Source organism: Sebastes fasciatus, chromosome 17 (assembly GCF_043250625.1).
Source record: "Sebastes fasciatus isolate fSebFas1 chromosome 17, fSebFas1.pri, whole genome shotgun sequence".
Classification (NCBI taxonomy): Eukaryota; Metazoa; Chordata; class Actinopteri; order Perciformes; family Sebastidae; genus Sebastes; species Sebastes fasciatus.
Window position 1 is genome coordinate 12681226 of NC_133811.1, and position 21901 is coordinate 12703126.

The 21901-nt window shown below is 42.9% G+C and overlaps 1 protein-coding gene across 7 annotated transcripts in view; it reads right to left on the reverse strand.

The window, feature by feature from the left end:
• Positions 1–21901, reverse strand: part of adgrb2 (adhesion G protein-coupled receptor B2) — a 318655-nt gene that overhangs the window by 20065 nt on the left and 276689 nt on the right. For 5 of the 7 annotated variants that reach the window (XM_074613900.1, XM_074613899.1, XM_074613906.1 and 2 more), the window contains 8 exons: positions 18788–18887; positions 16389–16460; positions 13726–13818; positions 8149–8188; positions 7747–7761; positions 6304–6476; positions 5221–5931; positions 2237–2272 (listed from right to left, as the gene is read on the reverse strand). In XM_074613900.1, the coding sequence (XP_074470001.1) occupies positions 2237–2272; positions 5221–5931; positions 6304–6476; positions 7747–7761; positions 8149–8188; positions 13726–13818; positions 16389–16460; positions 18788–18887 (1240 nt within the window). The remainder of the gene's footprint in view (positions 1–2236; positions 2273–5220; positions 5932–6303; positions 6477–7746; positions 7762–8148; positions 8189–13725; positions 13819–16388; positions 16461–18787; positions 18888–21901) is intronic. The other 2 variants (XM_074613901.1, XM_074613905.1) reach the window with 2 other exon arrangements.

Consider the following 21901-nt stretch of genomic DNA (forward strand, 5'->3'; position numbering starts at 1 on the left):
CAGTGCTGGAGCTGCTCGGCAGTAGCTAATCGTCAAAGCAGCTTGCGAGGTTGAAAGTGACACAGGGGCAAGAAGCCAGCACTCACACCCGCACACTTACAAGCCAGGACTGGCGCTTAGCACTGGCTCCAATTACTTCAGAGTGGGCACTCTCATCTCTGCTCAGCTAAGAAGGTGCTAACTAGTTTCTTTGCGTTTTTGCCACGTCTTTAGTTTTACTCATCTGAATCATATGGTTTAAGGTTTACATTACAGTCCAATAAAACCTGTGTAAAATATGACCTCCTCTAAGTGATCGTCAACATAGCCTTCAAAATAATTTTACAGGGGAACTCCAACGATTTTACACTTAAAGTTCAGATTATTTATTCCAAAGAGTACTACCCAGTTCTGACGTATCCTCATACAACAGTTCGTATGATACCTTACGGAAATGTATTGTCATTTTTCGTATGTTTTCCTACAAATGTCCAGCAACATGTGACGCATGTGTCAATTTCTGCTGCATTTCTTTTCAAAATAAACTTCAAAACTATTTGTCGGTTTAGGAATAGATCGACTTGGTTAGGTTTAGGCAACAAAACTACTTGGTTAGGTTTAAGCAACAAAACTACTTAGTTATGTTAAGGCAACAAAACTACTTAGTTATGTTTAGGCAACAACACTACTTTTAAATTTAAATTTAGGAAAAGATCATGATTTGTGTCAAAACTGACGTAACTTAAGAACGGAAGTTATGTGACTAATAAATAAAAGCTTACTTCTGGTTTCACACGGGGTACGAACACCAGTCTCCTGGGTGAAAGTCCGGTATATTTTGACCCACCCATCCACTGCGAACTCCTCCTTTTGCGGCGTTTGTCGCTCTTTATACTGTCTGGTTCACGATTACGAGGATTACACACAAATTGATTTTGCGGAATATATAGGAATTATAGTGCATTACATTTCGTAAGTATAGCTACGAACGGTGTATGAGAACAGCCTGACCAGTGACACTGTTTTATTATTATTGTCTTTTGTGGTGCTGAAGGAGCTTTCCAAAGTTTGAAAAATAACCCTGATGATGTCAGGGTTATTCCTAGACCCTTGACACATACTAAGAATTAAAAGTCAGAATATCTGAGTTTGACTGTCTCTTGCAAGTTCCACAACTTTAAGTGCAATACCAAATCAATGGAGTACTCCTTTAAGTTTTCTGAAATGCTATTATTTCCCCTAAAAAGCTATATTATTAACTCAGTTTAAAACAGTTTATAATGAAAAAAGTTGTAGTTTTTATAGTGAATATATGAAGTAAATGTTTGACAGTCTTAAAGGATGGGCAAACTCAATTAAAGAAAAATGGATGAAAATGGGTTTGCCTTCCATTAAATCATGGAAGTGTACACTTGGCTATATTAGTGGTACTTGTACGTCAACCTCTTTCTCAAAGTCAACAGTCAACTGATGAGAAAAGAGTTGATTTCTAGGAGAGGCAATCTCCTCGCTCTAAAGTTCATGCAGCGGCCACAGACGACTCCAGTAAATTTGCCAGATAAGTAAAAACAATCAGCCATAGTCACTGTTAGTACTGTAGCTTGTCACCACACATACCCTCTATATGAACTATACTGTATATCTCCATGGTGGAAGGTGAATGTCCAGTCTTTGCAACAGCCTAAATGAAACTGAATTCTCGCAAAAAAAAAAAGCAGCAATGCAAGAGGCAGGTGTTTTATAGCAAAGGGGGGTACTCGCCAGAGACTGGAGATTCACAGGACACCCAGATCATACGAACACAAATATACTCACACATCATGTCGTTCCAAGAGGTATAACCAGCCAATCAACCACGGCCACACACACACACGTGTTGACCCATAACTGAATCACTTTGTATTCATTCAGACACAAGAAGCACTCTACTTTGCTGTTTCTTCAACCAGGACCCCCACGGTGACATGACGGCATTATTTAAATTGGACATGTCAGTGGGATGTTTTTTGTTTTTACTGACACAAATTAAGACAGCTAATAAGTAGGGGATGGGTTCAAGTCCATTGTTGGAGAAACAGCATACTACGCAAGGTAGGTCTAAAACAGTCCAGAGGTCTAAATGCAAGGGAGACACAGGTGCGAAGGGAGGGATTTAGCAAGGCTTTTTGCTCCTCTATGTGTTACTCAAGTCCTGGCAGAAGCACAAGAAAGCAGAGACAGGCTGATGACAAGGGGGGGTTGAGGTCCGAGATCTTACCTCGAAGTCCAGCTCAGAGTACCGTACTCTTTTCCTCTGGAAGAGGAGGGGGGCAGGGGGAGAGAAGAAAGCATCAATGACCAAACCCCTCCACCACTATTGAACTTAAGACCTCTCTATGTCAACGTATCTGCGGATCTCTCAGTGCCATTGTTCAGCAACAAGAGGGAAGCTAATATGCACTGGCTGCCCAACACGATATAGATATTCTTACAAATGTCAAGGCGAAAAGCAAATTATTCAGTCTATTTCAACGTAATGAGATCAGTGAAGTGGAATAACCCAGAATTAGAATGAAACAATAATTTCTCGGCTCACATACTCTCAAATGCAACCGTTACAACCCCCCTGCATAAATCATCCCCCTTTGCTATTTTTGGAAGAATTTGTTGGAGACATTCCGATTAAAAGAGCCGCAACCAACACGTGAGGAATGGTTTTCATCCTCTAATCTTGTTTGGACCCCACCGCTCGCCTCTTAAGTGCCTCGGCAGCTACAGCGAGTGGCACACAAGCCGCCAATTTAACAGCTGCGGACGTTTCCAACTCATCTGGCCCTGACATTGCATTGCATTACATCCAATCTCTGACTTTCCTATTTGGCTCTCGCCGTTTGCCAGATTTGCATCTGGCAGCGAGAAGGAGCCGCTCTTCGCAGTTAGTTAAAAGCTGTGTTCGTTCTTTGAGAGGGGCAGAGTTGCTGATCTGATGCTATGGCAGCCAAGGTTTTTAAAAGGTAAAGAAACAGAGATGTCCTATTCACTGCTCATAAAACACAATTACTGTCCTACGGCAGATAAATCCTTACCTTAAACAGAGAAATTCCGTGATTGAGTTTGCTTTGTAATATGGTAGACATGCAACATGCATATACACGTACTGTATATTGCATGTTTTGGTGGGGACACACACAAAGCAGTCATTATCTCACTCATACAAAATGCATAAAGAACCCTCCTGTGATTTGCTGTTATGATGGCATGATGGTCCTATAGCCAACCACAGTCATACACTTTTTTTTAGTTTGCATGTACTCAATGCAGTGAATCATGTGATGACTTCACCTCTACAGCCAGTATTTTGTTGCAAGGAGATACTCATTTATATTCCAATAATAACCCTCCAGTGGTTTCCATAGTACGCTGATAGAATAATATGCCCTGTGAACCTCTCTCACGCCTTGACGAGATCATTTAGAGTTTGAATTTACAAGCCTCTAACTAAAAATCAACAGTGAAATGAACACTGTGAGTACATTTGCGTGATCCCTCCATGTTTGAATTGGGGAGTAAAACACTGCTGTGATTTAATCTTTAGAGGCACGCTCTGATATCCATCTCCAAATCAAGCATATTCAAACAGGGTGAAATTATAGCAGTAAATTACATCCCGCAGGTTTCTCTCTCTTTTTTTTTTTTTTTTATGTATTCATGAGAGCACTCGCAGCTCTTCTGATTTTTTATGAGTTTTAATGACTCGTCCTTAACGTCCTCAGCCCTAAATGAAGCATCTGCACTTTTCGGTGAAAGTGTCGCTTCCGTCTCTTTAATCAACCTTGTGAGTCAGCAAGATGCCATTGGGGGGAAAATCCAAAGTGTGTGTTTGTGTATGTGCGTGGTTATGTGTCTGCGTTATCGTGTGCTTGTTTGTGTGTGCGTGCCAAAGTGTGTGTGTGTGTGTGTGTAAAATTAAGGTGGGCTGAGAGACATTCACCAGGGGTGTTTCCTCTGATCCTGTCTGTCTCAGTCCATCTGCTGCGCCACCTTGTACGGTTAGGAGGGGGTAACTCACACACATAATATGCACACAAACACATCACACACACAGTAATCTAAGAAGAAGCTGTCTGTCATTAAGAGAATAACTCATTTTAACGCTCATTGTCTCAGTCGGCAGCAATGGATACTACTCAGCTGAAAATAATAGCAGTTGTCATAGCAGACTTGTTCTGAGGCGCACGAATGTGCTATTATCGCAGTGTGTTGGACATATTGTTACTGTATATCAAAGATAATATGTATTCAAATTGCTTGAATTGTTTGAAAGTCACATTTCTGTAATTATATGGATATTAAGTGGCATTACATTAGATGTAAATGGCGTTATGTTGTTCAAAATATTGGAAAGTGTTTAAGGGCTGGTTCACAAGCCCGAGTCCGTTTGCATAGTCCGAATCAGAGTGAAATGGATATTTTTGGTTAATTTTTCTATTTAGTCTGGTTCGATTTAACAGTGCACAAATCGAAGCAGACTAAATAAAACAATAAGTTGCTGAGGGGCGTGTATGAAGGAGCGAATATATCTTTTTCATCTTGAGAGCTGCCACTTTTATACAGGAAATCGCAGACTTTGATGCAGTTTTTTCTTTTACTTTGACTCGTCACTGACTGATCTACTGCGCACAGATCTCCTTCAGTTTACGTCACTGTTTTTGAGGACTTTATTTAGCATATTCTGTATTTTCTCTTCGGCTCAGATGTCAAGCAAACATTGGACTTCTGCAGCGTTCCAGGGCCGTCCTCTCCCACTCAAGTTAACCTGTCGCTTATCTGTGTCCATCTCAACAAATGCCTGCGCAGGCAGGCAGCATGCGTTTTGGTTCACTTGGAAACTGAGACCACCTCTCGCAAGTGGTCTCGGTCCGGTTGTTTTGGTCCGCACCAGAGTGCAATTACTGGGTTCACAACCGCCCAAGCGAACCGCACGGGAATTTGATTAAAGTGGACTACATGTTGCCTTGTGAAATTGAGCTAAAATCCTTGCATATATATATCACATTAAATAGGTGAACCTTTTCCGCAAGAACTTTCCTCCCCCTTGCGGTCTTTCTCGCCTCTTTGTCAATCCAACACTACAACTTCACATATATAGCCACACCACCACCACCACATCCATAACTGTGAACATCAAGTGTGTGCTCAAGTGAAGAAGCTGCACCAACAGTGGGAACCCCTCCTTCCCTCATCCCTAAACCTCTTACCCACCTCCAGGGATCCTGCTGAGAGGCTGCTGTTGGCATTGGTGCTGCCCAGGTTGCGTGGCAGGGTCCTGGTTCTCTCCACTGAGGTTCCCCCTGTCAGGATCTGTCTGACCGACGGCCTCTGGCCCGGCTTCAGCTGCAGCGAATGCCCGTGGGAGTGCATGTGTCCTCCGTGGGAGTGTACAAGACCGGCCTGAGCCATCATGTGGCTGTGCCCGTGGGGCATGGTTTTGATCGTCCCGTAGGAGCGGTTGAGGTTCATGGCAATGTTCATGTCGCCCACGCTCGACGGCACAAAATCCGCCGGGTACGCCTCGCTCTCGGCAGGGTGGAGGGTCAAGGGTGAGGGAGGCGGGGGGAACGGAGGGTCCTCCACTGCGATGTTGAGAGGCTTGTCCTCGCACCCCAGTCCCAGGCCGCCTCCTTGGGAGGAGGGCGCTGGAGGTTTGAGACTGACCGTCCTACGAGGTAAGACCATGTAGTCTCCCTCCCCGCCTCCTCCGCTCCCTCCCCCTCCGCTCCCCCCGCTTCCGGCACTTCCGTCCTGGGAGGTGTTGGAGGACGTGGGCGGTCGAGCCCAGCCCAGGCCACTCTCGGTGCACAGGTAGATCGGAGCGCCGCCGCGTTGCTGCCCCTGTTGTCTCTGCTGATCTACGTTCGACTCCTTCTTTAGGGGCGTCTCGCTCAGCTCGTTGAGGCCGCCGAGGGTCGGAACCTTGTGGAAAAAACAGAAAAGCAAAATAATCGTATTTTAGATAATCTCAACTCAGATAATTTCCACTGATCATCCAATCGGTCAGTCAATGTCTACTTCTATCCCTGAAGATTCATTGGCCAACCTGTGACACCCTCCTTTCAAGCAGCAACTCTCAACAAGAGTATGCTCAGACTTGCCAACAGCATATCTTCTGATCCCTTATATGTTTCAAATGGGGTATATCAACTTTTGCCCTCCAAGAGGCGATTCAGAGTCACTATACATTTAATCTGCATCAGGCTAAAGAACACTTTTGTCCATCAGTCCATCTTGTTGCTAAATAATAATGAGTGTGCTGCTAAAGACATGTAAATCCAGAGGATCCCATACCTGTACGATGAGGTTGGGAGGGGGGATGTTGCCAGGGAGGGAGCTGAAGTTGACCCCGACTCCCCCCTCCTGATGGGCTGCCAGCTTGGGATCGTCCTCGTCATCCAGGGAGATGCGGGAAAGGGTCCCAGTGATGGTGGCCGGGTTACAGGTGTTCACCTCCTTGAATATGACTAGAAGGAGATGCGAGGCAAGGGAAGCCAGCAAGAGAGTCGGGGGTAGGCATGAGGTAGGGGAGTTAGGGGAGTTGGTGAAAGCAGGAAAAGAAGAAAAGGGTGAGGTAGAAGTAGGGGCAAAGGGTGAGGAAGAGGAACATTCACATGGAGAAAGAGGAATGGATATTGAATGGAAAGGCATTGATATAATTTATGCCAAAGCAGAAGACAGTTGACAGAGAGAGATAGGCGGAACACAAACATAAATTAGCTCGCGATACTGAAGTTTGTTTTGCAGCTTTGATGTAACTGTAAGACAGATTGCATCTCCGAAGAAAAAGTTTCACTTCTCATTTTGTGCTTACAAGGTTCACAGTAACTAAGATGAGTTTCTGACACTGTGACCTTAAGTCTTGCTCCATCTCAAGATTTGCCAGTGAGCCAGGATTTTTTATTAGCTTGGAGAAAAGAGCCTGAGTGCAAAAAAATGCTGTGTGTTTCAAATGAAATGGAGCCAAATTCCCTCGCTACCCAGTCCTGGCCCATATCTGGCTCACCAGCTTATTATTCCCTGTGTGTGTTTATGTTCTTTAATACATGTGTCTCAGTGTGTATTTCTGTATGAGGGCCTTTTTTTTTATTATTTCATAACAGCGTAAATAAAAACAGAACATAAATCTACTCACAGTGGCTTTGGGTTAGCTTTCATGCATGTTGTTGAGGAAAAAAAACTACAAACAGAATACTATACATTTTCTAGAAGAGCTACTCCAAAATGAACTATGACATGCTAATGAGAGACGATGTTTAATCACTACTGACAATCAATCGATCGTCACAATCAAACATCTGGAAATGCATGCTAGATATCATGCTCATTCTGTCACCATCAGAGGAACGAATATTTTACTCCGTGGCCCCAAAATCCAATTCTACACCGTTTTCATGTTAACAGCGTTGATGTGACAAAATCCTGCTCCTGCTGACTCTGCAGCAAAGACACTGGCTGAGTGCAGAACCTATAGCATTTTCTCTGTATTGCCGACTTGTTGGTGCAAAGTGATGTGAGAAGACCGGACAAGGTTTTTTGGGAAATATGATCCCTTCACATCTGCATACAACAGCGGAGACCCAGAAAATGACCTATAGACAAATCCGGTGGTTGCCACCGCAGTTATGGCGGCTTGTTTGCTTCCACCTATACAACCCGGATTCGTCTATAGGAGTTATTGAAGTCTAGGGGACGGACCAGGCAGTGTTAAGAAGGTCAACTGGGTGCAAAACTTACATGGGTGTCCTCTCTCTGCAAGGGCGGAGGGGGGAAAGTGACTGTGTTAATATTTCAAAAGCACAAACACATCGTGGTACATTTGTAACACATCCAAAACACCCACACACACAAGACCATTGTCAGCACAGCGAGTGAAACACATCGAGGAGTGTTATTATCATGCACAATTAAGCACAGTCTCATCTAAACATATGCTCGCTGAACACTTATTGGGCAGAATCAGTGTGATTGATAAGGCATAATAATTTGTGCACAACTGTGTCGAGATGTAGCACATCATCTCCTGTCATTTTTACCAAACATGCACAGCGGTGAGCTAAGTTACAGCTAATCCTGTATTAGACAAAAGGAAGACACAAATGGAAGGAGAAGAGAAATCAGGTGGAAGGGAGAGCTCACCTGTTTGACATGCCAAGTCCACATCCTTCTCAAAATCCGTCTGAGAGAGGGAGGCAGGGTAGGAAGAAAGGAAAGGCAATGAGTGTCATTACATTCACCACGTTATCAGCGCCCCGATGAGTGACTGGATTTCGAATGGTTATGCTGTATCCAATGACTCTGATGTAATTTGACACTAAAGAAAAGGATAGGATCTGTTGCCATGGTGACACTTTACAACCCAGTCAATTAGTAATGCCCTCAGTGAACGAGAGGAAAATAAATGTTGCCTTAGTCATACCAGACATGTTCAGTTTCTTCATAGTGAATTTGTCCAAGGCCCTTTTTTAAAGCAAAAAAGAACTGACAATTCTGTGTGATGGCACACACTGCGACTTTGTTCGTGATGTGTATCAGCTCACAGCAGCAGATCCAAATACAGTCTTTGAGAGAGACGAGCAGAACGCTGTGGTGTTTTGCCAGGTATGTAATGCTACTGTACGCCTCATCAGTCACCGCGCTATCGTCGGAATGCAAACGGGGACAGAAATTTACACTGCAGCAAAACTATTATCTGCTGTGCCAGTTGAAGCAAAACTTTGCCGTCTTCCAGACGAGCTTTTCTTAGACTGGAAGAAATGCAAGAATACAAATGCTCTGAAGATTCATTCACGCTGACCGCCAAAAAACCTGCACTCAGTATTCAGATTTTATGCAGATAAAGGTAACAAAATAGGATGTTTATTTGCTTTGATCTAGAATTCGCTTGAGGAAAGCAGGGTGGCACTACTCCTCGGGGTAAAGAAACACTCCCCCAATCCAGAGGGCGGTAGGTTGAATGAAGAAGTGCTGTTTCCAAAATGGCCACCACTCAAGTTTCCTAAACTTCAGTGAAAGTGAAGCTCATTGCTATGCAGCTGTGGTCCTCCCTCTTCTCACCATAGAGCCTCCTCCTGTTCTCGGCGGGATTCACTTACAAAAGCCTTTGTTTGGATAATAAACTACAGATTTTAGACAGTTTGGGCACGCCACACAGGCAAAGAGACGAGGAAAGGATGGGGGGGGGGATGAAAAACTGAAAGCGAGGAGAGAATGTGTAAAGGTCTCAGAGGAGTGGAAAAGCTCTTAGTACGAAAATCACCCGCAGTGCCATAAATGGGTCTCTACTAAATGGCCGGATGAGGATATGAAAGGAACCTCTCTCTCTTTCTCTCAGTCTCACTCTGCCATCCAAATTGAGAAAAACAAATCATCTTTATCATAACTTAACACACACTCTCTGCAACAGCCTTGCAGGTTAACTACAGTGAGTCATCAACGTCAACCTTTTGGTAAAAACACAAGGGAACACAGTCCCATTGTTGAGTCCTATTGTTGAGTAAACACCCAATATATCTTAGTGAGGTTACTACTGAAATGAATGCAAAAGAAACCATTAACTCCTGAATGAATTAAAAATGCCCAAAGACACACTATAAATACAATGACTGCTTACCTTGCTACAGTTAAAGTGCTAGTTTCTATTTATACATCACAGCTATTCCTATTCAGATTTAAAGGTGCAATATGTAATCAAAACAAAACTTAATTTGATGCAATGATGTCTTTTTTTTTGGTTAAAGGAAGAGTTTGACAAGCTTATTTGCTTTCTTGCCCAGAGTAAGATGAGAAAGATTGATACCATTCATGTGTGTAAGCTATATATGAAGCTGTTACCAGCAACGGATTAGCTTAGCTTAGCATGAGGACTAGAAACAGGAGGAAACAGCTAGCCTGGCTCTGGCCAAAGGTAAAAAGAATATGCCTACCAGCACCTCACTGATTAGCACATTATATATTGTTTGTTTAATCCAAATAAAAACCAAAGAGTAAAAATGGATATATTGTGGTTTTACGGGGGTTTATGCGCGGGAGTATTTCCTGACCGGGAGCAGTGACCCTCTGAAGTCGTGGCAACCCCAACGTTGACGACAAGAATTCGAAAAGTAACTGTGCCTAGCCAAGAAATAGTACGGCACATGATCGCCTGTATAACCAACCTGGTCTCACTTTCAGCTCAAATACCGCCGATTGGGCAGCACAACTCGGCATCCGAAACCGACGCATGAAAGTACCCTTTACTGACAGTGTGTGAAAAAACAGGCTTTCGACTAATTCCAATGTAAACCCAACCTTGCCGTTATTCGACGGTCGGAGCAGGTGACGCAGTATTAATAGCGGCGTGAGAGTCATAAAAGTGAAAGTCAAACACAGGACTTTCAACATGGAGACTGCTGTTTGTGTCACGTGGGACACTAAAAGTAGCGTTGACTTATTTTGTCACGTCAGTTGTTAGTCATGTGACTCGTTGGTATCGTCAGTTCGATGAATCACGTGACGCTAGTCAGGGAAGTTATCGTCAACCACGACCATTTCCTAACCCTACCTAAGTGGTTGTGTTGCCTAAACAAAGAAAAGACACTATGAATGTAACAAGCGTATATTGACACGCCGCCCACAGAGCCGTCAAAAAGTAACGCAAGAGGGGTACCTTGTACGTCAGTCTCTGATGCCGAGGGCCACTGACCAAGCGGCGGTATTTGACGAGTTGGAAGTGAGAATGTGTTGCTAAAACCACAATATGACGTTTAGAAACTTTGTTGTTTTGTGCAGATGAAACAAACAAGATATAACATGTAAATTAGTGATCGTAAGAGCCGTTTCCAGACTTTGTGGTGAGCTAAGCTAAACAGCTGCTGGCTGTAGCTTCATATTTAGCGTACAAGCATGAAAGTGGTACACATCTACTCATCTAACCCTTGGAAAAAGAAGCGTTTCTCAAAACCATTCCTTTAATATTTGTTATTCTTACAAAATATTGCTTTACAGATTCCACCTTTCTCCATCTACGGGCTTTGCTATTCATAACGTATAAGGTATCTTTTCTACAGGTGACATACTGGTTGGCTGCCGACGTGGTTGTGAGCGTGGTTATGGTTATGAGCATGGTTGTGGGTGTTGTTCAGGATGGAGTTATGATCATGTGCGTGGCCGAGGGCGTGGCTGTGCTCTAGCCCGTGGTTATGGTCGCTGCGGGGCAGACTGTAGTAACAGCCTTGCTGGCACGCTTGGTGGCCCGTTGGCGGGAACTGCTGCGGGTGGCAACCAGACAGGCACGGGGATGTGCCGTAACGCAGAGAGCCACACTGCTGCCCGCAGTAGCTCACATTCGCACACTTCTGATGGTGTAAAACAAATGAATGGAAAACATAAAAGTTGAAATATTACAGGAGGATATAAAACCAGATTTTTTTTAGAGGAGAGTTTTGATCAAAGATGAACTAATTCAATGATTTTTTCTAAAGACGCCTTTGATTCAACTCTAACAAGAAGGTGTAGTTACACTTCTACATCTTTATGATGTCTCTAAATGTCAGGGGGTTTAACGTTCTAATGAGATTTCCTGTGAGAACACCTGAGAGTAATTATGATGGTGATATTGCCTAACTGGTGGCAGCTTCACCAAATTATCCATCACAATTAATATTCTCAAGGGTATTCATACAATATGTCCCGTCTAAAGATCTCTTCAAAGTCATACACATTTAGAGAAAACTTAAAAGGTTTACCAGCTGTCTCCCAGAACAGAGCAATAGTTGGCATAGCAACGAGCTGCATGTATAATAACAATACATTTAACCAAAAATTAAATAAGCGCTGTAAATGTTCCTCTCGGTTATGAAAACAGCGACACAGAACGTGTGATAATGGGTTTCCCGAGCAGAATGATGGCTCCGAAGTTTAATCTTGATAACCTCAGAGGGGCGTTCAGAAAGCCATAATCGTTACCGCAAACAGGTCTGAGGGAGAAATAAAGGGAAGAGCGTTGTGAGAGTCGTTCATGCTCTCATACCGTAGTAGCACTGTGACCGTACTGACATTGGCGAGACAGTTCAAGTCCATATGATTTATCACACTATTAACCACATTTGGGAACAACAATAACTTCACAGGAAGCTCTGTGCTCTTCAAATAAAGTGGAAGAAGTTTCAAAGTAATTAAAAGTGCTGAAGTGTTAGTTTTTGGTAATACATGAAACGCTGTGGGGAATATACACATTTTTATCTTGAAGTAAGTAACAACAAGAATGTCAAAAAAGCATCGCTATTAATTTTTTGCAGGATATTGTTACAGAAATGTGTTGACAACTTTTCATGTCCAGTTATGGCTCTATAGACGGGTTTCTGTACAACGTCATCACAGAGATGTCTGAGTGTCTGAGATGACAAGGTGTTGTTGGGCAGTAAACAGCACCGACCGCAGAAAAGATTGAAAATGTTTAATATTCCGAGGGGATCAAATGCCTTTGCTAAAAAAATAGAAGTAGATTATGGATCCAGGCCTGATGGGCAAAAGCATTCTAGTCACACAGCACTAGCAAAACAGCGGGTGGGGTCATGGCGAGCTGTCATGCTCCACAGATCGATAAAAATGAACTGATCACCAACAGGGCGATGGACCCACACTCTAAGCAAATATTTATATATATTTAGAAACAATGCCTTAAAACTTAAATGTGATGCAAGACTTGTTCACAGCTCTAAATTGTTGTCACGCTGGTATGCCGTAACGCTACATTTTGAAGGGAAGACGTGCGGTAGACTACCGGGGCTTCTCCTCCCCCCTTCGGTCACAACAACAAGCGGCCGCGGAAGCTGACGTTAGCTAACAAGGGTTTAAATTTGAATTGGACATACAGTATCTGCAATACTGTATTGACTTTTGGCGTTACGTTTCTGATTGAGGGATAACCGCTAACGTTCGTTTAAATTTGAATCAGACATATCAGTAATATTGTATTGACTTTTGGCGTTACATTACCGACTGAGGGCTAACCGTTAGCTAGCAACCAGCAACACACTATTAAATAGAGAGCCATCAGGGGTCTAATGTTAATGTTCACCTGCCCAACGTACAAAGACCTGCTGTGTGACTGGTTGCACTAATAACAAGACCAAAATCTATGTCTCTAGTTTTATATTAACGTTAAACCTGTTGGGGAATCGCTAAAGAAAAAGTGTCTGCCGGCGTCCATCAAGAGGGGCTCGCGCAACTTGGAACTCCGACCGAGCGTCAATCAAACAGACGCTGATCCCATCAAGTCAAATCACTCTTATGTCTGATCTAACGTTACCCATTTCATAACAGGTGATAACATTAATCAAATCTCATACTAATACATCATATGATAACGGTATCTTGTAGTCGGACTCTGCAAGAGTCTGGTATAGTCAACAAGAATGTGCAAACAATGCAAAATCTTCGTTGATTACAACCTGCTGCCAAAGTGTTTTTTTGCCCCCTGAATGCGCGCGCACACAGTAATGTTTGTATACAAGAAACCCGTCTATAAGAAGAACATTTTTGGAAAAAATAAAATGTGAAGATGCATAAACAATAAAGAATTCCTGTTAAGCCAGGTATGAGATTGAGCGCTTCAATAATGGCGATCGTGCTTCTTGTTATTTGCAGCTGAAGCCTCAAGAAAAGCTCCAGCCTGGTTAATGCCAGTCCGAGGCTAATGGATTGCGATGTGGGATGAAATGGAATGCTATTCACCATGATCTGCACCTGTCCATTCTTGCAGGAGTCTGGCGAGTTTTCGCTGTCGTCTTTACATCCCCCCATCCTACAGCGCACCGCGTCCTGCACCTGAAGGGGTGGAATAAGGGACGGAGGGGAGAGGAAGGATGAATATAGAGAGGAAAAGTAGGAGGGGAACAGAATGATGAAGGAGAGGAAGGGAGGATGCAAAGGAGAGAAGTTAGTGGAGGGACTTTTAAGTTAGTTTGGCAAAATGTTGGAGCAATATGGGAACTCGCTCCCTCAGACAATTTGATATTCTTTATTTCTGCGATGACAGATGTTCAGTGAATACTAAATTACGTGGAAACGGAAAAAGCTGCATTCTTCGCAAAGTAGCTCAGCTTATGTAACAGCCAGTGGATTGGTATAGGAACCGCAAAAGCAGTTCTTCAAAGTGGCCTATTTGAGCCTTGTGAGATCAGTGGCGCCCGGTCTAAATTAAAACCAACAGCGCTGCGTATAGATGTTCTAACCCATGGGCCCTTTCCACTGTCATATTGTTTTTCTTTATCCTCCCACATCTAAGCAAACACACACCAGCCCCGCCGTCAAAAGGTTGAGCTCTTGTAACGCGGCTCCAATCAAATGGATCCCTGTGCATTATGTTTCCCAGCCAACTCCGAGATTCTCACACCAGGCGCTGTATTATAGATACGCTGGTTACTTGCTGAGGAGAAACATCATTTCTCAATGTTGCCGCTGTCAAATCCCATAAGAATCTTACGGGTTGGAAACAAGAGCGCTCGTGTAAGAAGCGGTGCAAGAGTGAATTGAGAGCATTCTCGCTCTCCCTGGGTGGTCTCAGCTGTGTGTGTGTGTGAGTGTGCGCGTGCTGCTACAAATGGAGAGGACTGGAATTAGAATCCGTGTCTGATTAATACTGCATGCGCCACGGTATTGCCTCCATTGTTTCCTTCCATCCATCTCTTCTCTTTATGTCCATACACATCCTCGGTGGCATTTGTTCCCCGTTCTCCGTTAGTGTGTGTTGGCAATGCAGCTCATTCTGACTTCAAAGTGAAGAGCCCCTCCATGTGTCCATACCTCTCTCTCCACCCTCCTCTCCATTACTTCCTCCCCTTCCATCATCCCCCGCTTCACTCTTGATTTTTTTTTTTTCCCACCACAGATCACTGCGTGCAATTTGTCTTCCTCCCCTTCCTCTCTACTTCCTTAACTAAGTATATATGCCTTATCCTTCACATCGCTCCTCTCCCGCTGCCTCCTAATCACAAAACCTCTTACGTCGCACATGTTCTTTTCGCTCGCCCTCTCCTCGACTGATCTCAGCAGGCCACCTGTGCCGCCGCCAACCTTTCATTCTACGCCGCACACCTTACGGTACATGCGAGGGATCGACTCACTTCCCTGCATTAGACACTTGATGGGCTACCACTAGGGACAAGGCACTAAGCACCTGATTGGACGAACGCTCTCCCTCGACTTGCGCCTCAGGAAACTCCCTAGAATTTTTTGAACTAACCGTTGCCGATCAAAAATGAAGACAGATTCAGCAACTTATTTCTTGCACAAAATGTTTTCAGAAACACATTTCGATGAACTATTTTCATAATATAAGAGAAGAAAGTTCCAAACGAGCCGCCATGTTGGTTCCGGTTTGAAAGCTGGGAGCAGCAGCTCACGAGGGAAATCTGTCGTCCAATCAGGTGCTTAGTGGCAGCCCATCAAGCGTCTTACGCTATCAAGGGGGGGGCTACGTGGCGCAACACTCACCGGCAAGTTTTGCATCACCCTTTGTACTTGCCATCTCTCTTGTTTTGCACCGTAATGCTTCCTCATTCTCCCAATTTGTTTCCTCTCTTCTCCTCCTCCCCCTCTCTCTCCCTCCGGTATGCCACGCCACTCTGCCTGTTGTTCAGCAGCTACGAAGGATTTACGCGGGGGGATTTTCATACATTTACAATAAATAATTCCTGGATTTACTGTACCCTGATCCCTGCTGCTTTTGTGATATTGATTTAATGCAGCTAAGCATTCCAGGCATTTGAGAATTCACTTACAGTATGCGGTGCATTCAATATCATAATGATCTCTTGGATATAGGAAAAGGTTGTGTGTGGCGTACATGTAACAGCAGCAGCAAATCTACTGTTATGGAGAACATTGTAAACCAATTAATTGCAGCGAGTGCAATCATGAGAATGTGGAAAAATGTGTGTGAGTGTCTGTCTCAAGGGCATGACTACATGTATGTGGACAATGAGTTTAAAATTGAGCATCCCGGAGGGCACAGCAAAGCCTGTGGCAAAAAAGGCACTAGGGGGTATTAGTTAGGGACTTATCGTCTTATTCCATACAGCATCTTAGTAAGCTCCTTAAAGCAGCCTCGGATCAGTCGGACAATACTGCTCTATCACACTGCATTATGGAGAAGAAGCGCCGCAACATAGGACATAAATACCGTGCTAATCCCTCTCATGTCTGATTCGCCTGTGTTCTGCCGTGACTCCAGACCGACCCGGAAACTAACGTGACATTTGCGAACACGGATCCCACCTGTCGAAAAGGGAGCGGATGTCGGCGAGGTCACTGTGGTGCTGAATTATAAATGTATGAACTCGACATGTTTGGGATCCAAACACAGCTGCTCAGCAGAAGGAGGGAAGGGGACTCACCTCTCGGCGCATCGCACAGTGGACGGTGATGATGACAAAACCTTGTACGGAGTCGAAGACGGCAAAGAGGACCTGGAGGAGAAAACAAGAAACATTTGATTGTGAATTATTGGTTCCCAAACCTTAAAACCATGGCAACCCTTTATAGTAATTTTTGTTTTCCCTCCATATGCACTCCAACCGAAAAAACACATACCATAAGTCACACAGGATCTATATGAACTTATAACAATATTTTGCATCATTTCTGTATTTGACAGTCTTTCCCTGAAGAGGCATTCTTATGTGGGAACATCTCCTCACCACCAAAAGCTGTAAGCTTGCGGCTGCATACATTATATATGGAGCAGTGGTTCCCAACCTTTTTATTTAATGGATCCTTTTTCTATTATTGAGTAAACTGACGACCCCTGACTAAGTGACATATTTCATGGATATTTTAAATTATATTCAATGCATAACAATAACAGCACAGAACAACTGATAAACTGATAGTTAACCCAAATAATGAACACAATAACTGCAGGAAGTTTGTGTAAAACGACCAATTTAGATGACTTTTGAGCAGATTATTTTTGGCGAATATTGTATCAGAGATGGTTTTCCTGTTATCTTTTGGAATTTTTTATGCATGTATGTATTATGATTTTTTTTATATTTTAACAATCATACCTACTTAATAGGCTTCTTTTTTCTCATAAATTCAGTGTTTTCTCCTCCTTGACGCTTGGCTGTTATTCTATCCGCTCTTTGGTTGTTTTAACTGCATCATTTTCTAATGCAGAACAAAGCTGTTTAGCAGAGAGGGAAGACTCTGTGAATATAGCTTGTGTTCAGGTCTTCACCGTGCCCTTATCTTGTGAGATTTTTTTTATTTAATATTAGGGCTGTCGATCGATTCAAATAATTAATCGCGATTAATCACATGATTGTCCAAAGATAATCGAGATTAACTGCAAAATAATCGCACATTTCTTATCTGTTCAAAATGTACCTTAAATGGAAATTTGTCAAGTATTTAATACTCTTATCAACATAAGAGTGGGCAAATATGCTTGCTTAATGCAAATGTATGTATATATTTATTATTGGAAATTAATTAACAACACAAAACAATGACAAATATTGTCCAGAAACCCTCACAGGTACTGCATTTAGCATTAAAAATATGCTCAAATCATAACATGGCAAACTGCAGCCCAACAGGCAACAACAGCTGTCAGTGTGTCAGTGTGCTGACTTGACTATGACTTGACCCAAACTGCATGTGATTATCATAAAGTGGGCATCTCTTTAAAGGGGAGACTCGTGGGTACCCATAGAACCCATTTTCATTCACATATCTTGAGGTCAGAGGTCAAGGGACCCCTTTGAAAATGGCCATGACAGTTTTTCCCCGCAAAAATGTAGCATTTACTTTTTCTACACATAATTTAAGGAAATGCTGAGGTATAGGCCAACTGCATATTTTTAAAAAAGTTGTCTTACACCCATTAAAATCAAGATGGTCTCGCAACCCGCCCGTGAAGCTTTAGTGACCCCTAATGGGGGTCGGGACCCCCAGGTTGGAAACCAGTGACAGAGGGCTGAGATATATAGCATTTTCTTTGAGCAGTTTAGAGTGACAAATCTCTCCATCACGGCTCTGACAGTTGCTATTTCTGACTTTCTTTGCACCTGGAAAACTCGCAAGCAGGAAAGTGTGTTGTGTTACCATGACAACCAGCATCCCTGAGCTGTCATTACCATTCTCAGCTGTGGCATAATTGCAAAGTAAAGCATTTAAAATCTTAATATGGTGATTTTTATGCCTTTTTTTCTGTTATACAGTTGAAAACAGAATATAAAAATGTAGTTAATGTAAATGTCGCCTTGTTTTATGATGTGGTGAAAAGTTGAAAGAAGAAATAAATCTTGTGTCACGCTTGCGGCGCCCACTTTACAAACCACCGTATTATCCTATTCTGTGTTACTGTAACACTGTAGGGAAATGACTCAGTAATCATTAGAGAAACACCGATATGGGAATGAAATGAGTCAGCCGAGTCATGTTTATTCATAATAAATCATCACAGCCATTCATACTTTCATTCATAGTCTGTGTCTCTGCTCATGATACTGACACAGTGGAGGGATTTTAGGTTGATCCTATTTTTTCTTTGGCCTATTCTCTATTTACACATGGTATCAATCAGGTTTAACCTTTCCGTCTTCATGGCTAAATGTGATAAAAATGTCAAGAATTGAGGCTCCCTGAACTTTACAGAAGACACATTTCACATCAGAGCTGCACTTTTTGGCACCGTTTTGAAGCTGCTTTTCCATGATGCATCACCAGCGGCATATGAGTGTGAGTTACAGTATGTGAGCGTCGTGCTAGTGTTGCTGAGATACATCACCTGGAAGAGCGTGGAGCGCCGGTCGGTTATGGCCAGCACCGCTGACATCCAGGTTAATGCTAACAGGGGTAGAACCACGCAGGAGCTCCACAGAGACGCCCTGTCAGAGAAAGAGAAAGCGATGCAGACACAGAGAGGTAAGAGGAGGGGAGAGAAGGAGAAATAACAAGGGGTTCAGTCTCAAACCAGACCGGCTTTGGTAAGTCACATAACTCCATTTCTCACCCACACACTAGGGATGTCACGATACCACAAATTTAGTAGTCGATACCAGTGAAATTCCATGATTCTCAATTGATACAAGGGTAAAAAACAAAAGTAAAACAATAAATCCCATGTACTTCAACATATACCTCTTTATTACCATTTGCATACTGTTTTTTGTTATGAAGTTAAACAGGTCATAATTCCCTCTCTATTCTCTATTGCTGTGAAAACATCTTAACATCTTCAAACAACTGATTTATTGAAGGATTTTCACCAAAAAAAACTAAATTTTACAAGATTACATTTGAACACATGATTAACGTTATAATTTACTTTCAACCAATACTCATTTTTACTGAATAGAGCATGAACGCATCATAATGTCACCTCTCGTGTTGAAATCGGCAGGACGAGAGCTATAGGTAATGTTAGCTGTTAGCAATCGGTAAGCAGCACAGTCTTGCACGGAGCTAACAGCTAATGATAAGTAGCTCTCGCCGATTTCTACGCAGATTTGTTGTTCATAATGTAACGTTATCATGTCTAGAAGGGAGCCCGCAAATTGCAAAATAGAATCTGATCTGCAAAAACTTACAAAAACTCTTGCGGGACTCGCTGCCCGACTACCTATCCTAACCTTAACAATCTTGCAAGAGTTTCCCCAGTTTGCTGGTTCCGTTCCAGTGTGTGTCCCCTGGATGCGTCGATGGCGAGTTTACTGCGTCCCAAACACATTTTCTATTGTCCCCGGGACGCCGTAATCTCGAGCCCTGATGGTACCTACAGTACCTGCAGTACTGTAGAAAAACGAGTCCAATCACGCTTTCCTAATTTCGGCATCGACTTGGTACCGAAGTATCAGTTCTCATGACATCCCTACCACACTCACAAACTCACTCACACAGATCAGTGATAGGTTCAGTGGTGGGCAATTTGTAGCTGATTGGCACACTGAGGTTTGCATCGCACTTAATATTCCGACTGAGAAGTGGAAGATGATGTGTAATCACGTAGATACATGTAGTTATGAGACTGACAATTGCTCACAATTACATGGCTGATGCGCACGTAAAAGTGTCATGCTGGTGGACTGTGAGACGTTAGGCAGAGGGCCAAGAGGGAGTGGGAAGACAGGCCATTGACGAGTACTGACACCGGGGCTACCGAGTAGCGAGTGTGTGTGTGTGTGTGTGTGTGTGTGCATCTGTAACTCTATGGAGTCAGACACCAATTTAAAATGTTCATGCTGTTTGCGCACATATTCCTGGTTTTATAACCACCAGTCTGACAGACGGACAGCTCCGTCTAGCTGCGCTGACAAATATGCACGCCCCTTTACAGGTGCACGTCCAACGGGCAACGAATAAAAGAGAAAACAGAGCAATAAAGCCAAAGCTGTGCCGTCCTCGTGTTAATGTGTAAAGTTTCCAGCTGTTGTTGACTGTGGTTTTTAACCATACAGTACAGTTCAGTACAGCAACGGTAACATCATTTTCACTGTAAGTGAAAAAAGACACCCTCTAATACTTTAAGTGTACCTCATCATACATAATAAGTGTTTTTTAATGAGCTGTTATATTTCATGGTGCTACAAAGTCATTTGGGAGGAAAGAAATATGGGGAAAGCTCTTTTTGTCTCAATTTTCCAATGGTGGGTTATTTCTTTCCAGAAATAAATTCCCAAGTAATAGCCTTTAAAGCTTTATCAAGAGACTTAGGTATTAACAGACCAAGCTTACTATATAATAATGAAGGAGTGTGTAATACCAGAAACATTTAAGCTGAACTCTTGTGTTCGAATTTCAGTAATACAGATATTACACAGCACAGACGGTCTGATTACGGTTTTAAGCAGATTATCTGAAGGACCTTCCAACCAAATAGTATACTGCAAGCAGCAAGAAGAAGTGCAGTAATGTGACTATAAATGACCATATAATAGACTATGTGTATTCAGCAAAGATGCAGGTGGATCTGAGATAAGCAAAGCTGTGTGAAAGAAAGCCAATAACGGCCCTGTGTTTTCCCAGCGACAACAAGAAACTGATACAAACTTGTTACTGCAAATAGGCAATCTCATCCCATTAGCGTCTAATCATGCAACAACACAACTAAGGGCAGAGTTCCCGCTTTAAACAGAGCGCTCTTCCAAAGTAAACACAAAGCCATAGTGAAAGATTTGCACAAGGACAGAGTTAAATATGCACAGGATTGTTTGCAGGAGTGGAGGAGGGTCTTTCATTAACTGCTCTGAGAATGAAACCATGACGACGAACCTCGTACTAAGAGGGCAAAAATAGAAGAAGAAAAAATAAATCAGCTCTTCTCTTTCTTGTTACACTATAATGGCACCTTTTAACATGTCAACACTCAAGAAGAGATGCTGGCAGGGTGACTGTGAGAGTTCAAAGAGTAGTATATAGAGAGTGGGAAAGACATATAACTGCCATACATCTACCTCGCTCTCTTCAATCCGTTTTCACCGTGATGCTTAATGTGATTTCACTTTCTTTTGAATCCTGAATGATCTCTTATAGCAGCACAGTGTATATCAGAGGCTTTTGTCGCTGCATAGTTTGGATAATGGGCACTTTGTATGTATGGAGGGCTTTTATCTGTTCAAAATGTACCTTAAAGGGAGACTTGTCAAGTATTTAATACTCTTATCAACATGGGAGTGGACAAATATGCTTGCTTAATGCAAATGTATGTATATATTTATTACTGGAAATCAATTAACAATCACAAAACAATGACAAATATTGTCCAGAAACCCTCACAGGTACTGCATAGCATAAACATATGCTCAACTCATGACATGGCAAACTCAAGCCCAACAGGCAACAACAGCTGTCAGTGTGTCAGTGTTCTGACTTGACTATGACTTGCCCCAAAACTGCATGTGAT